We start from the raw sequence: 13,962 nt of genomic DNA, 5'->3' as shown, positions 1-13,962 counted from the left end.
CAGTCAAAAATACATTTCACATGATAAGTCCAAAGAAACTGACTAGTGGATTAAATTAACAATAATAGAAGAGAGCAGAGAGCAGGGAAACATGTAAAAGTTTTTTTTTCTAAGACAATACAGTAATGTAGAAATATAGGAACACTGTGCAGTTCATCATAAGGGGTGTAATGGGTGTAAGCCAGAAGATTCAAGGTGAGAGCTCATTTTAGCAATATAAAGGCCTAACAATGGGGCTACCAGGATCCCAGATTTGTCATATTAAATAGCACTGCAGTCATCATACGCCTATTTCTCAATCTCTCGGTTTATCTCCATGTAAATTATTTACATACATGAACACTGTTTCAAGAATATGAGGAAGCAGGACTTAAACCACTTGATGATTATACATTTATACATTACATAAATGTAACAAAATAAATTAACAAAACTAGCTATAGAAATGCACAAACAGCAACAAACATGACACAATGCATTTGTGCATGAGCAGTTATTGGTAATCAGATTCATGTGTTCTGGAGTGCCAAAAAAAGCTATTCAGACTAGTAAAGAGATGCGATGTGTGTATGACTTTCCCCTTAATTTTACCTGCTGCAAGGTAAATAATTACATTATATTACTTTCAAAGTGACACACTTATCAAAACTAATCCATGTTAATATCCACAATACATTTCACTAACTTCTGCATTTTCTATAAATATATTATCATTAACAATTAAGTTAAGTAAGACACTCATTCATTTTCATTCAGAAGCTAGGGAAAATATGCAAGAAATGTTGAGCCGCCCCCTGTGCTCTGATTGGCTTGTGGATCCGCGCGCTGTGTTCTGATTGGTAAGTCTTCAGAAATAGGCTGGAGTAGTTCACAGTCTGAAACGTTTTATTCACTTGTAGTAGAAGCATGCCTTCTGTAAGTCTGCCATAACTTTGTGTAATTCTTAATAACTTTTTGGTTGAAAGATGTATTCAGATGTCCTAAACCGAAACGAAGTAAATGGTGTATTAATTTTGATAAACAATGTATTTTAATAAATACAATATACATTATACTATCCTCGTAATATTACTGATATCCTATTTCTAGTAATTATACCTGCATCGAAAATATTTGGTACTTAAACTATTTTAGCAGAATGTGCTGATCATTTATTTATTACAATACATCCCACTTCAGTAACAGACACTTTGATACTGTCCAATCAGCGCCGAGCTAACCTGCAGAAGGAGGCGGGAATAACAGCGCACCAATGACAGCAGTCAACTTCCGGTTTGTCGGCGAGAGAGGGAAGTTTAGAAGGACGTTTCGTCTCTCCTTTTCTCAGGTATGTTTCAGTAAGAAACAATAAACAAGCAACAAACAAACGTCGGTGTAACTATAGACGTAGAGTTTTGGTGACTCCAGCCGCACTTCTAGTTAAACTATCGCTTTTCATAAAGAGTCGCTCGCTACTTCCGGTAGAAAACAAGCGCATATATATATATATATAAATATACGGACATTTACACAGATAGATGACTAGGTATCTACCAGGTTGGGTATTATGGGATAGAAAAATATAACGTATTTGAAGACGGCGCTCCTCATACTGCAGAAATGTTACTGTGCATTTATTTAAATGTTAAATGTCACAGTAACACACTGGATACCACGGCACCGCCGCTCACCTCACACACACACACACACACACACACACCAGAGTGTACTTTTTCATTCACACCTAGGCTATTTGGGAGCTACTAATCCACCCACCGTTATGCTTTAAGGAGGTGGGAGGTAAAGAGAGAACCTTTATTTTATTCTATAAATTTTTTTAATTCTCTGTTTTATTCATTCTATGTGATGTGATAAATATACATTATTATTTTATTAAAAAAACCTTCTATAAGGACCTTCTTGCAGCCAGTGTGGCAACAACACAATGCGTTAAACCACAGGCACAGTGATTATAAGGCATGAAAATCCAAAAGAATGATTTTGGTCTATTCCCATCCTTGAGATAAATTTGTACTTTCTATGGCAGTTAATTAAGGGGTCAGGTTGCCAACTTGATGCCCGAATGTCGTTCACACACTACGAGGGCAATTTGGGATCGGCAGTTATCCTAATCTGTATGTCTTTGTACTATGGGAGGAAACCAGAGTACCTAGAGGAAATCCACCAAGAACTGTGAGAACATGCAAACTCCATGCATACAGCAGGAGTGTGAAGCGGGAATCAAACTCGACCCTGGAGGTGTGAGGCTGCAGGGCTAACCCATGAGCCACCGTGCTGCCCTTTACGTCATCTACCTAAACCATGCCATCTTTCACTAACAATGTCACTGAGATCAATTATATAGTTTCTCCCCTGAACAATAACTAAACCCTTTGACCTGTGTGAATGACTTTTGTATTGCTTTGCTGACCTATTGGCTACATGCATGAATGAGTAAGGTGTTCCTAATAAAGTGATTACTGAGAATATATATCCAGTGTTACATAAATGTTTTTTAACTGAACATAGTAGTTATTTTGTTTGCAGAAATCATTACTTCCTGGACTTTTATTGTATGTTTTAAAAAAAAATTATTAGCAGAAATTGTGAAAAAGTTGGGGACATGGTGGCTTAGTGGTTAGAACTGTTGCCTTGCACCTTCAGGATCCAGGTTCGAATCCCGCCTCATTGTGCATGGATTTTGCATTTTTTGCTTGGTGGGTTTCCTCTGGGTACTCTGGTTTCCTCCCATGCAGCTTAGGCTAATTAGCTTCCCAAATTGCCCATTGTGTGTGAATGAGTGTGGAAGTGTAAGTGCAGTATGTATGTGCCCTACGATGGATTGGCACCCTGTCCAAGGAGTACACCCCCACCCCCCGTTTGTGCCCCAAGTCTCCTGGGAAAGGCTCCAGGCCCCCTGCGACCCTGTATAGAGGAGAAAGCGGTATAGATGATATGTAGTAATAATGAAATGAAGATCAACTGATAGCTGGTGTGGATTTCACCGGCTTAGCTTTAGCTAACATATAACTAGATCCATTAGTATTTGCACAGCGACACACCTTTTGTAAACTTGCATCTGTAGCCCACCACAGTGGATTTAACATGAAGAATCCAAGACATAATTATAGTGTAGACTGGTGTAGTGTAGACTAATGATGGCCTCCTGCTTCCATAGACACCTCTTTGGACTTTATGTTGAGAATTTGAGTGAAATGTAACACTCAGCACCATTTTTTACAGGCCTTTTATCGTCTTGACTAGTTATGGATTAATAAGGGAACAGATCACACCTGGCCATGCAACTACTTCTCAGCCATTTGCGCCATTAGTTTTTAGCCATCCAAATGGATGCGTGTATGGTAATGGTGATAATTTCTGCAGGAATAAGCCATGCTTTTGTCAATCTGTTTGACTTAAAGCTGAAAGTCTTTTTTTTTTTTTTGAGTGTTTAATTTTCACACAATTCAATGTGGTGGTGTGCAGAGGTCAAAAGCCTCAAAAAAAATCTTTGGTCGAAAATCTATGGCCATTTTAAGGGCATAACTGTATATTAGAATAATTGCACTATAACAACAACAATTGCATTTTCTGAGACCACAACAGCATACTTCCATTAATATTTCGTAGGGATGGGTGTAACCAAGGGCCCACGATATATTATCATGATACCTAAGTGCTGAGTAGATTTGTATTGTGATTCTGCAAGTATCACTATTTTATAAATGTCTTGAATACATTTTCTTTTAGATTATTTTACAATTCTAAACAAACTTGGCAAATAATTTTTGCTCCTATCATGCTGAATGATTGCAGCATGCCACCTGTAGGGATATAGAGAAACTGCAACACATTGTCACCTCAAATGCAAACATATAGAAGTTTTAAAAAAACATCGATTTTGAAGTCAGTGTGATGCATGCATTGCCACACAAACGATTCACCATACTATATGTAACTGAATAGCAATCCCCTCCCCCCCCATTTAATAATATTTAGATGATGTCTTTACCTTAGTGACTGATAACAGGTCATCCATTTTAGAGATCATTACCATAAGTGAAGAGTATAGTATATTTCTATCTGTATTAGTATAATTCAGATAATTGTATTTAATTATGTACATTTAGAGCAAAGGTTATGTTTTGGAAAAACACTGCAGCCTCTGGCTAAAGAGTTTGAGGTAGGCTGTACTGAGTTGTCAAGTAAACAAGAAGCGTTTGTTCATGCTTTTGGTTTGATGATAAAAACGCCCAGTGGGTAATTACACATCGCCTAACCCATGGGGGCTTTCCAGTAGAGTCAATGGAAAGACATTAAAATGTGCATTACGAGGTGATCGTAAAAATGGTCCACCGTTGTGTCTTTTGCAGACCTGTCATTAAGCCTAAAAACAATGATTATCCATGAACGCTAGCTTCTGCAGTCTAAAGTTGGAAGGGCTCCCCAGCCATTGTCTTCAGCCCGAAATGCATGTGAGAACCTTGCTTCTCAGCGGGACTTGGCGATGTTGCAGTCTGTGTCACTGGGCTTTGTTAATTTGTCAGAAATACCTGTGTGTTGAGCTAAGGTGGCTGTTGAGAGTTTAGACCAGTGTTGAAGAGTACCTTTAATACCCTGGCAGGCTATATTGCATGAAATACAAGGTGATGACAAATTCAGCAACCCCAGCTGGGTTGCACATTTTCAGGTCCTTATTTTCTTATTGCCCTGTCACTTTTCATTCTCTCAAATGCATAAAATATATGTTGTGTAAAGAACTGTTAAAGGTAAGATTGCTCCGTTGGTTGCTTGTTTGGAAAAGGTTGTTTCTTGAGTAGTAAGTCAAGGTAATAGGAAATGGTGTCACAACCATTCGGTAGCGTGGAACAACCCAACTCCAGTCTGGATTAAACCTGTTCAAGTCAACCAGATGATAAATTTTAAAGCTCAATAATGAATCTAAGATTTTTCGGGAAATTGTGATAATGACCCTGTAATAAAATTAAAGAAACTGATTTAATAGTTGTCTTGATATCTCCCTTAATGAGTGACTTAATTTCTGGTCGGTCCATTATCTGGGTTTAAATTTGTATTTATGTTTCTGCAGATTTACAGTCATGGCTCTATTCTCTGAGCTGGATATGAGATTCTGGGTGGATAAAGCAGTGCAGTGGGGCCAGGCTACATCTCCCAGCGCACAGCAGGATATGAGCAAACACATGCCGTCTTTGAGGACCCTCCTCCAGCAGCTTGTACATGCACTACAGACAATGGTATTTCTAAGTGGCATCCCACTTTAATCAAGTTTACAATCTATGTATAATTACCAGAAGAGCATATGTTGGATTTCAGTTTTTTTGGTAGACAGTTACTTAAAATAACTTAGGTTGAATGCCTGTATATCAAACACAAATCTCTGAACATCAAATGACTACCTAATTACTATATATGGTTATTGTTTAAGTATAGCGCAACAAAATCATAAAACATATTCTTTATGGCCGAATGTTTGTGGACCCTTGACCATCACACTACAGAAGGTCTGTTGTGTAGATACATACATACATACATACATACATACATACATAAGTAAACAACAGTGGCAACTTGGTGGTTGTGGGGTTTGAACCTGGGATCTTCCGAACCCTAGAATGTCTTTGTATAATGTAGCATTAATTCTTAATTTCCATTTTAAGGAGCCCAAACCAATTGCAGCATGACAGTGCCCCTGTGCACAATTAATTAAGTCAATTAAGACAAAGTTTGCAAAGGCTGGGTTGAAAGAACCCCACTTGACTGCATTGTAGCCCTGACCTCAACCTCACTGAACACCTTCCGTATGAACTGGAACATCGTACCTACATCGCTTCCTGACCTCTGTAATGCTTTTGTGACTGACTGGACAGGCTATGTGTTGTGGAAAGCCTTATTAAAGAAATGGAAGCTCTTACAGCAGGGTAGCAGTGGCCCAACATTGTAATGTGGTGTTTTTTTATATATAGCTGTGAGAGTCAGGTGACCACGTACTTTGGTCCATCGAGAATATGTGGTGTAGAGCTGTAGCTATCGAATATTTTAGTATTCTACCAAAAATTTAATCGATGAATCGAGTAATCGGATAAAATGTACTTTTGCTTGATTAAACAGCAATGTAAAATATATAAGAGACACAAATATTAATTGGTTTTCTAGAAAAGAAAAATCTACTTGCCTTTTTAAATGCATACAGCATTTTATCTAAAACATTGTCATTATTCACAATACAAGGAATAACTTAAAGTTGACTGAGATGAATTAAGTCAAATAAAAGTGCTATACATTTTATTTTAAAGTCTTTTCTCAGATGCAAAAACTAAAAATGACATTTTAATGACTTTAATTATTAAAAAAACTAAGGCACACATTAAAATCAATAATTATACAAAAACAATAAGTTGTGCAACTTAACTTTCAGGACTAAAAGTTTCTAAATTTACAATTTAGGTCGTTTCTCTTGGTGGTTTCTTCTTCTCTTGGCTCGCTGATAGTTTTATCGCTCCCTTCCATTTTGCAGCCCGCAACAGAATCAATACACAGCTGAGTGTTTTCGCCTCCTTCCGCTTTGTGGGAAACAAATAATTGTGCAAAAACATGACACAAGCTTTTAAAATTAATTAAAAGAAGCTTTAAGGCAGAAGATTTTGCCTTGATAATTTTTGTAATCGAATTACTCAAGTTACTCAAGGAATCATTTCAGCCCTAATGTGGTGTATGTTGTGAATAGACTTGGGTCTTGATCTAGACATCTTTATTACCAGTAGGTCTAGTCCATCTAGGTCTATCTGTTAGATCTGTGACCCATGCCATTCATGTTACCCCCACAACATTTTACGTTTTTTATGAGTGTCCTGGTCCAATGGTCCAACTCCACCAGGGGACACTTTTTTTTGACAAGTGTTAAGGTGGCGTGGTTAAGAGCATTAAGCTCCTGTTGATATATCCCTGAGTTTACACTAAGATACAGTACAAGTCTCTTTATTGTGCCAAAGACAAGGAAGGTACAGTAGGGCTACAGAATGTTGAAACAGCAACATTTTTCACCTTTTCATAATGATCACACTAGTATTTTCTATTTGCATTGGCTTATTATTAGGAGACATTTTAAATTACCTGCAAGACCAAAAACCTTTATAGACAGGACTTGAAAAGCTGTTAAGAGTGAAACATACACGCGCGCGCACACACACACACACACACACACACACACACACACACACACACACACACACACACACACATATATACAAACAGGCTCTGTAAGGCAAAGCAGAAATCTCCAAAGTCCATGTTTCAGTAATAAGTCTGTGATGTAGTCCTTGTGCTGAGAACTTGGGTAGACTGTGACTATACCCTAGAGGCCAGAGCCCGAACAGGGGCTTCTCTGTGCTGGACCAGGCAGTTTGTTGGCATAGCCACGTTGTTGGGTTTGTGCACTAATAGCCACCAAGGGATTGCCTGCGTTAACCTAATGTATCCCTGCATCAAGAGATGGATCAGAATTTGATTTTTTTGAGACGGGGTGGATGAGGTGGCTGCAAGGGTATGGTTGGGGGTGTTAGGGTGCATTTCTCTATGAAGGTCTAGTGTTTGTAAAAGTCCTGGCTCACACCATCCATGTGCTGCTTGAAAGGACCCCTTTCTTTAGTTCACTGTGGTCTCAGGAGCTCTTATTGCTATGTGCTACGTTGCCTCAGTGCCTGCCTTGTCAGAAAGGAAAACAGGTTTGATGTGGTCTTGCTTTCTAATTTTACCCATTATGGTGGTTACTGTGACCAGATGCAGTGACCCATCTCCTCCTGCTCTCACTTCAGCTCGTTTTGTCATTCTTGGTCCAAATACAAAGTTGGGCTTCAGAAGACCAAGTAGTATAAAGTTTATTAGTTTCAATGATTTAATAAGATATATAATAAAAAAAAATCTATTAAATTGTAAGTATATACACTACATGAAGACTTGTTAAGATGATGTTTGTTGCGCCTTTCCAATTCTCCACCTTGTTACCTTCTTAGCTGATGCTGAATGGAGGTGTTGATGCACTTTGTGTGGTGTTTAGGTGAGATTCTAAGCTTCTAATGATTTTCTAATACTTGTATAAGCCACATCATCATAAATCGTATTATCATCATAAATAGTTAGATCATCATAATTAATGATTGAAGAAAGCACAAATTATGTGAATGCATACAATTCAAGGTATACGATTGAAATACAGCATAGTCTCCTGGCAGACTTTTTCCATTCAGAACAGTATTTAAATCCCAGCAGTGTTTCTGATTCATTCATCTTTTAATGCTATGCAGTCAGCTTTGTTATGGTCATGACTATTTTATAAGCTAAACATTCTTTTAGGGTTTTATCATTCATTCTGCACACACATGACTCTGGATCACACTGCGTATTATATGTAAGGGGCATGTAAAAGGGGTCTGTTCCTTTGAATAGGTTCCAATATACAGTAAATTAACAGCACACATCTTGAATTAATGCAAAAAGCTGTGAACCCCTAGATTCCACTGTGTTTGTGTGCTGGTGTTCATTAATTACATGAATGTCTTTTAAAAAAGTGATTGGTGAGTCGTTCTGTTTGGTTTTGTGGGAATAGTTTTTACAAAGGGGCATCAAAAGATTTTTCTTGGCTTTAATAATCCTGAAGGCAAGTTAGGATTCATTGTTTATATTAACTGGTGGTATGTTTCTTGTGAAGGTACATCAGGCTATCCTGTAGGACACTGCAGCGCACGTTGAAGCCAAATGAAAAATTAGAGTCAAACTATTACTAGAATTAATAATCAGCCTGAGTTTAAAGAAGAATGTAATTTGTGTACAAGTCCTATGTCATGTTCAACCGTGTATCTGTATTATTTTACAGCATTATGTAAAAGTCTTGAGCCAAACTTACTTTCTTCATAATAAATTTTCAAGTTCAATTTATAAAAAAGAGAGTTTCTCACTGGTTCACGCCTTAAGTTAGATGTTTTTTATGCTTTATAGATCAAACAAACAAAAAACATTCCTTTACACTGGACAGGTTCAGTCCTAAAAAAAAGTCCTTCAGGAAGCCTGGAGAACTTAAAAAAAGTTCTCCAGTCCTTTAGGAAGCCTGGATAACTATTCTGTAAGACTACATTAAAATACATTAAAATTAAGAAACTACGGCTCTTTGAAAGTTAAATATGAAGAAATGAGTGGGGCTTAAGACTTTTGCACAGTACTGTATATTCCATCATCAAGACATAGTGACTGTAGTTGTAACTGTTGCTTAAGTTCAGACATTTTGTGTCTGCGCATTTATGTGTGCACCGTTTTCAGGGCTCTACCACTAAGGCCATGAAGAGCTTCCCTTTTGTGGGCCAGTTCCTGGGAAGACTTTGTTGGAACCCATATGTTACTGCGGATGGTAAATTCATGATTCTTTTACTCGTTGGGGGTGTGTTTCCCAATTGGGATGGAGAAATGGGTCTGGAGGCTTCAGGTATTTATACTCATTTTCCAGTGAACCCTGTAGCGACCTGCTGGGCATTTATTTTAGCTTTCATTCTTTTTCCTCCCTCTTTTTAACTGTCTTTCTCTCTAGTTCTGCTTGTATCTTAAGCTCTGCGTTTTATTTTTATTTTTCTTCTATAACTCGCAAATTTTTTTTTGCTTTCTTACTCCTACTTTTCCCTACATTTCTTTTCTTTAACACAGTGCATTCCTCTTGTAACTTTGTTACTCTGAAGACTTTAACACACACACTATATATATATATATATATATATATATATATATATATATATATATACGGGGGCAGTGGTGGCTCAGTGTGTTAAGGCTCTGAGTTACGGATCGGAAGATCTGCGGTTCGAGCCCCAGCTCAGCCAGGTTGCCGCTGTTGGGCCCTTGAGCAAGGCCCTTAACCCTGTCTGCTCCAGGGGCGCCGTAAAAATGGCTGACCCTGCGCTCTGACCCCTGCCTACTAACAAGAAGCTGGGATATGTGAAGAATAAAGAATTTCACTGTGCAGTAATGTATGTGTGATAAATAAAGGCTTAACTTAAAGGCTTAACTTATATATATATATATATATATATACAGTCATGTGAAAAAATTAGGACACCCTTTGAAAGCATGTGGTTTTTTGTAACATTTTTAATAAATGGTTATTTCATCTCCGTTTCAACAATACAGATAGATTAAAGTAATCCAACTAAACAAAGAAAACTGAAGAAAAGTCTTTTCAAGATCTTCTGTAAATGTCATTCTACAAAAATGCCTATTCTAACTGAGGAAAAAGATAGGACACCCTTGCCCCTAATAGCGAGTGTTACCTCCTTTGGCTGAAATAACTGCAGTGAGACGGTTCTTGTAGCCATCTACCAGTCTTCGACATCGGTCTGAGGAAATTTTACCCAACTCCTCAATGCAGAACTTTTTCAGCTGTGAGATGTTTGAGGGGTTTCTTGCGCGTACAGCCCTTTTCAAGTCACCCCACAGCATCTCAATGGGATTCAAATCTGGACTTTGACTTGGCCATTCCAGGACTCTCCATTTCTTCTTTTTCAGCCAATCTTTGGTTGATTTACTAGTATGTTTTGGGTCATTGTCATGTTGCATGGTCCAGTTCCGCTTCAGCTTTAATTTTCTAACTGATGGTCTCACATGTTCTTCAAGCACCTTCTGATACACAGTAGAATTCATCGTGGATTCTATGATGGTGAGCTGACCAGGTCCTGCTGCAGCAAAGCAGCCCCAAACCATGACACTTCCACCTCCATGCTTCACAGTTGGTATGAGGTTCTTTTCTTGGAATGCTGTGTTTGGTTTACGCCAAACATGTCCTCTGCTGTTGTGTCCAAATAATTCAATTTTGGACTCATCTGTCCAAAGAACATTATTCCAGAAGTCCTGGTCTTTGTCAACTTTATCTCTGGCAAATGTCAGTCTGGCCTCGATGTTTCTCTTGGAAAGCAAAGGTTTCCTCCTTGCACACCTCCCATGCAAGTTAAACTTGTACAGTCTCTTTCTGATTGTAGAGGCATGTACTTCTACATCAACAGTAGTCAGAGCCTGCTGTAGTTCTCGAGATGACACTTTAGGGTTTTTGGAGACCTCTTTTAGCATCTTGCGGTCTGCTCTTGGGGTGAACTTGCTGGGGCGACCAGTCCTGGGCATGTTGGCAGTTGTTTTGAAAGCCCTCCACTTGTAGACTATCTTCCGGACAGTGGAATGGCTGATTTCAAAATCTTTTGAGATCTTTTTAAATCCCTTCCCAGACTCATAGGCTGCTACAATCTTTTTTCTGAAGTCCTCTGACAGCTCTTTTGTTCTCACCATGGTGCTCACTCTCACTTCAACAGTCAGGAGCACACCAAACTAAATGTCTGAGGTTTAAATAGGGCAAGCCTCATTCAACATGCAGAGTAACGATCTACTAATTATGTGCACCTGGTGTGATATACCTGTGTGAGATCTGAGCCAATTTAAGAGGGAATACATGTGAGGGTGTCCTATCTTTTTCCTCAGTTAGAATAGGCATTTTTGTAGAATGACATTTACAGAAGATCTTGAAAAGACTTTTCTTCAGTTTTCTTTGTTTAGTTGGATTACTTTAATCTCTCTGTATTGTTGAAACGGAGATGAAATAACCATTTATTAAAAATGTTACAAAAAACCACATGCTTTCAAAGGGTGTCCTAATTTTTTCACATGACTGTATATAATATAATATAATATATACAGTATACACACACACACACACACACAAAGACCCCTCCTACTTTCACCTTTGCAGACACGCACACTCTTTCTCTCTGCTCTGCACAGAAAAACTGCTCTTTGGCGATTGTTTTTAAATGTAAAGTGCAGGTTAATTTGTTTTATTTTTACTTTACAGCAGTGATTCCTGTAGTGTGTCGCTTAATCAAGTGTCATTAGAGTGATTTCCTATTTTTATTTTTCCGATAAAACAGTGTTTCCATAGTGTGTGTGTGTGAAAAGACTGGAGGACGGGTTACTGTAAAAGACGAGAAGAGGGGGAGAGCTCCTTACTTTAGCTTCTCACACACATACACAGCGCGCACAAAAGAAAACACTTTTTACTTTTTTTTAAAGACAAAGTGCAGGGTAATTTGTTTTATTTTTACTTTATTTTTTGTGTTTATTATTTGTATGTCCTTATTTTGGGGGGGCTGTGGAACAAATAATTTGAGTTTCTGTTATTTCTTATGGGAAAAGTTGATTTGGTTTACGAGTGTTTTGAAATACACACGTATTAAAAAAAACTCAAACTTGATTTTGTTTGTTTCTTATGTATCCTTTTTTTTTTCTTTAGGAGCAAGTAGGAGGCTCCTGCTGCATTGTGTGTGGCTTCTGTATAGTGCTGAGCCTCAGAATGCAGTGGAGGATCGGGCCAACACGTGGATACGGGTGTGTATACACACACATTCAGTGTCACATTCTGTTTTTTCGTATTGTATTGCTGCGTTTAGTTTAGAAAAGTTGGTAAAATCCTCAGTGGTTGTAATATGACGGTTCTTTTTGATGATGTACAAAACACTTTCAGGTTGCTGTTTTAACATAAAGATCTAAATTTTTAACACATGCTATTTATACAGATATGATCAGAGGGGGGAAGGAGCAATAAAAAGCAGACTTTTCAGTGGTCTCACAGATGGTTTACCATAAGCAATATGGAACCTTTCACATTTTTACCAGATTAAAATGTGTGTGTATTCTTTTTGTCATCTAATAAAACATTGTGCTAATTAAAGAAGGGCTTTAAAAGTAAACTTTTAATTTGCCAGATGTTCTTTGACCTATACAAAGGGAAGTGAAGACAGAGGGAGGTGTGGATGTTTCATGAGGCCCTGCACTGCTGTGATTCATCTTACAGTATTTTCTCAGCTAACTAGCTGTTGTACAGCAGTAGGTTGATACAGTATGTGGGAAAAGGCCTTGGGCATGAAGGTCAGAACGGTAAAGAGGTGGGATTAGCATGAATAAGAACCATGCAGTGATTGTTTTATTTTTCTAAGCACAGTGCTTGATCATGCTTATCATCCTATTATCACTGTTTTCAAAGACAGTTATGACAGTTTTCAAGGAGAGTTAATGCTCATTTTCTATGTGAAGGACTGTCAAGTTGGTTTGTTTCCAGAGCTAATGGAATAGTTTGTTTGTATGAAGCCTATAAAATGCCCTGCTACAGTACATTACACTCATCCTCTTGGCGTTCTCCTTAAAATGACCGATCCAAGTTGCACCTTCTTTAGGTAATTAATAACGGCACAGATGATCTCATTAAGAGGAGGTTTGCCAGTGTTTATTTAGCACTTACCTAAAAAGTAACAAATAATTAAATTATTGACAAAACGCTCTTAAATTCTTGACTTTCCGTATATTACCTGTAATAAACTGCAGTATTTTGCAATTCGATAATTGCAATAGTATGTACTGCAGTTTTGATTTTTCTGAATCTGTTTTTTTTTCCCCCAGAGCTGGTGTTGACTATCATTTCAAATATTTTTATTTACATTATGTATATAATTTATGTATAAACATACTGTATGATACCAGTAACAATAAGTACTAATTCCATTTTGAGTGATGAAGCTGACATGGCTAGACAAATTTAGGTCCTCAGGTTCCTCAGGTGTGGGTGCAACAGAAAAATATTCACCCCATCATGCAGATATTGTGAATTTAAACCCATTATTAACATTCCATCATGTTAATGCAGAATTAAACCCTGTTTGGCCAAATTTGGGCTATAAACAATACCAACCCCATAGTCTTCTAGATGATCTACACTATCCTCCTTAACAGCGACAGCAGTATAAAAGCATACAGTATCAGAATTAGCCAGCAATGTTACAGTTTACACTGGGGAGTGAATAGTCTGCTTGTTTGCAAACAGACCAGCTAGCACTTATCTGTAGGTGTTACAAATTAGATGAACCACCTCTTTGTAAATGTGCTATACTC

The 13,962-nt window shown here is 37.9% G+C and overlaps 1 protein-coding gene across 1 annotated transcript in view; it reads left to right on the top strand.

Annotated features, from left to right (window-relative positions):
- Positions 1 to 1,289: 1,289 nt before the first annotated feature.
- Positions 1,290 to 13,962, top strand: part of fancc (FA complementation group C) — a 31,439-nt gene continuing 18,766 nt past the window's right edge. The window contains exons 1-4 of the mRNA XM_053503575.1: positions 1,290 to 1,327; positions 5,069 to 5,234; positions 9,310 to 9,397; positions 12,311 to 12,405. Coding sequence (XP_053359550.1) covers positions 5,079 to 5,234; positions 9,310 to 9,397; positions 12,311 to 12,405 — 339 coding nt within the window. The 5' untranslated portion in view covers positions 1,290 to 1,327; positions 5,069 to 5,078. The remainder of the gene's footprint in view (positions 1,328 to 5,068; positions 5,235 to 9,309; positions 9,398 to 12,310; positions 12,406 to 13,962) is intronic.

The sequence above is a fragment of the Clarias gariepinus genome, chromosome 9, assembly GCF_024256425.1.
Source record: "Clarias gariepinus isolate MV-2021 ecotype Netherlands chromosome 9, CGAR_prim_01v2, whole genome shotgun sequence".
In the NCBI taxonomy this organism is placed as follows: domain Eukaryota; kingdom Metazoa; phylum Chordata; class Actinopteri; order Siluriformes; family Clariidae; genus Clarias; species Clarias gariepinus.
Note: the sequence above shows the minus strand (reverse complement) of the source record. Positions and strands in the feature narration are given on the sequence as shown.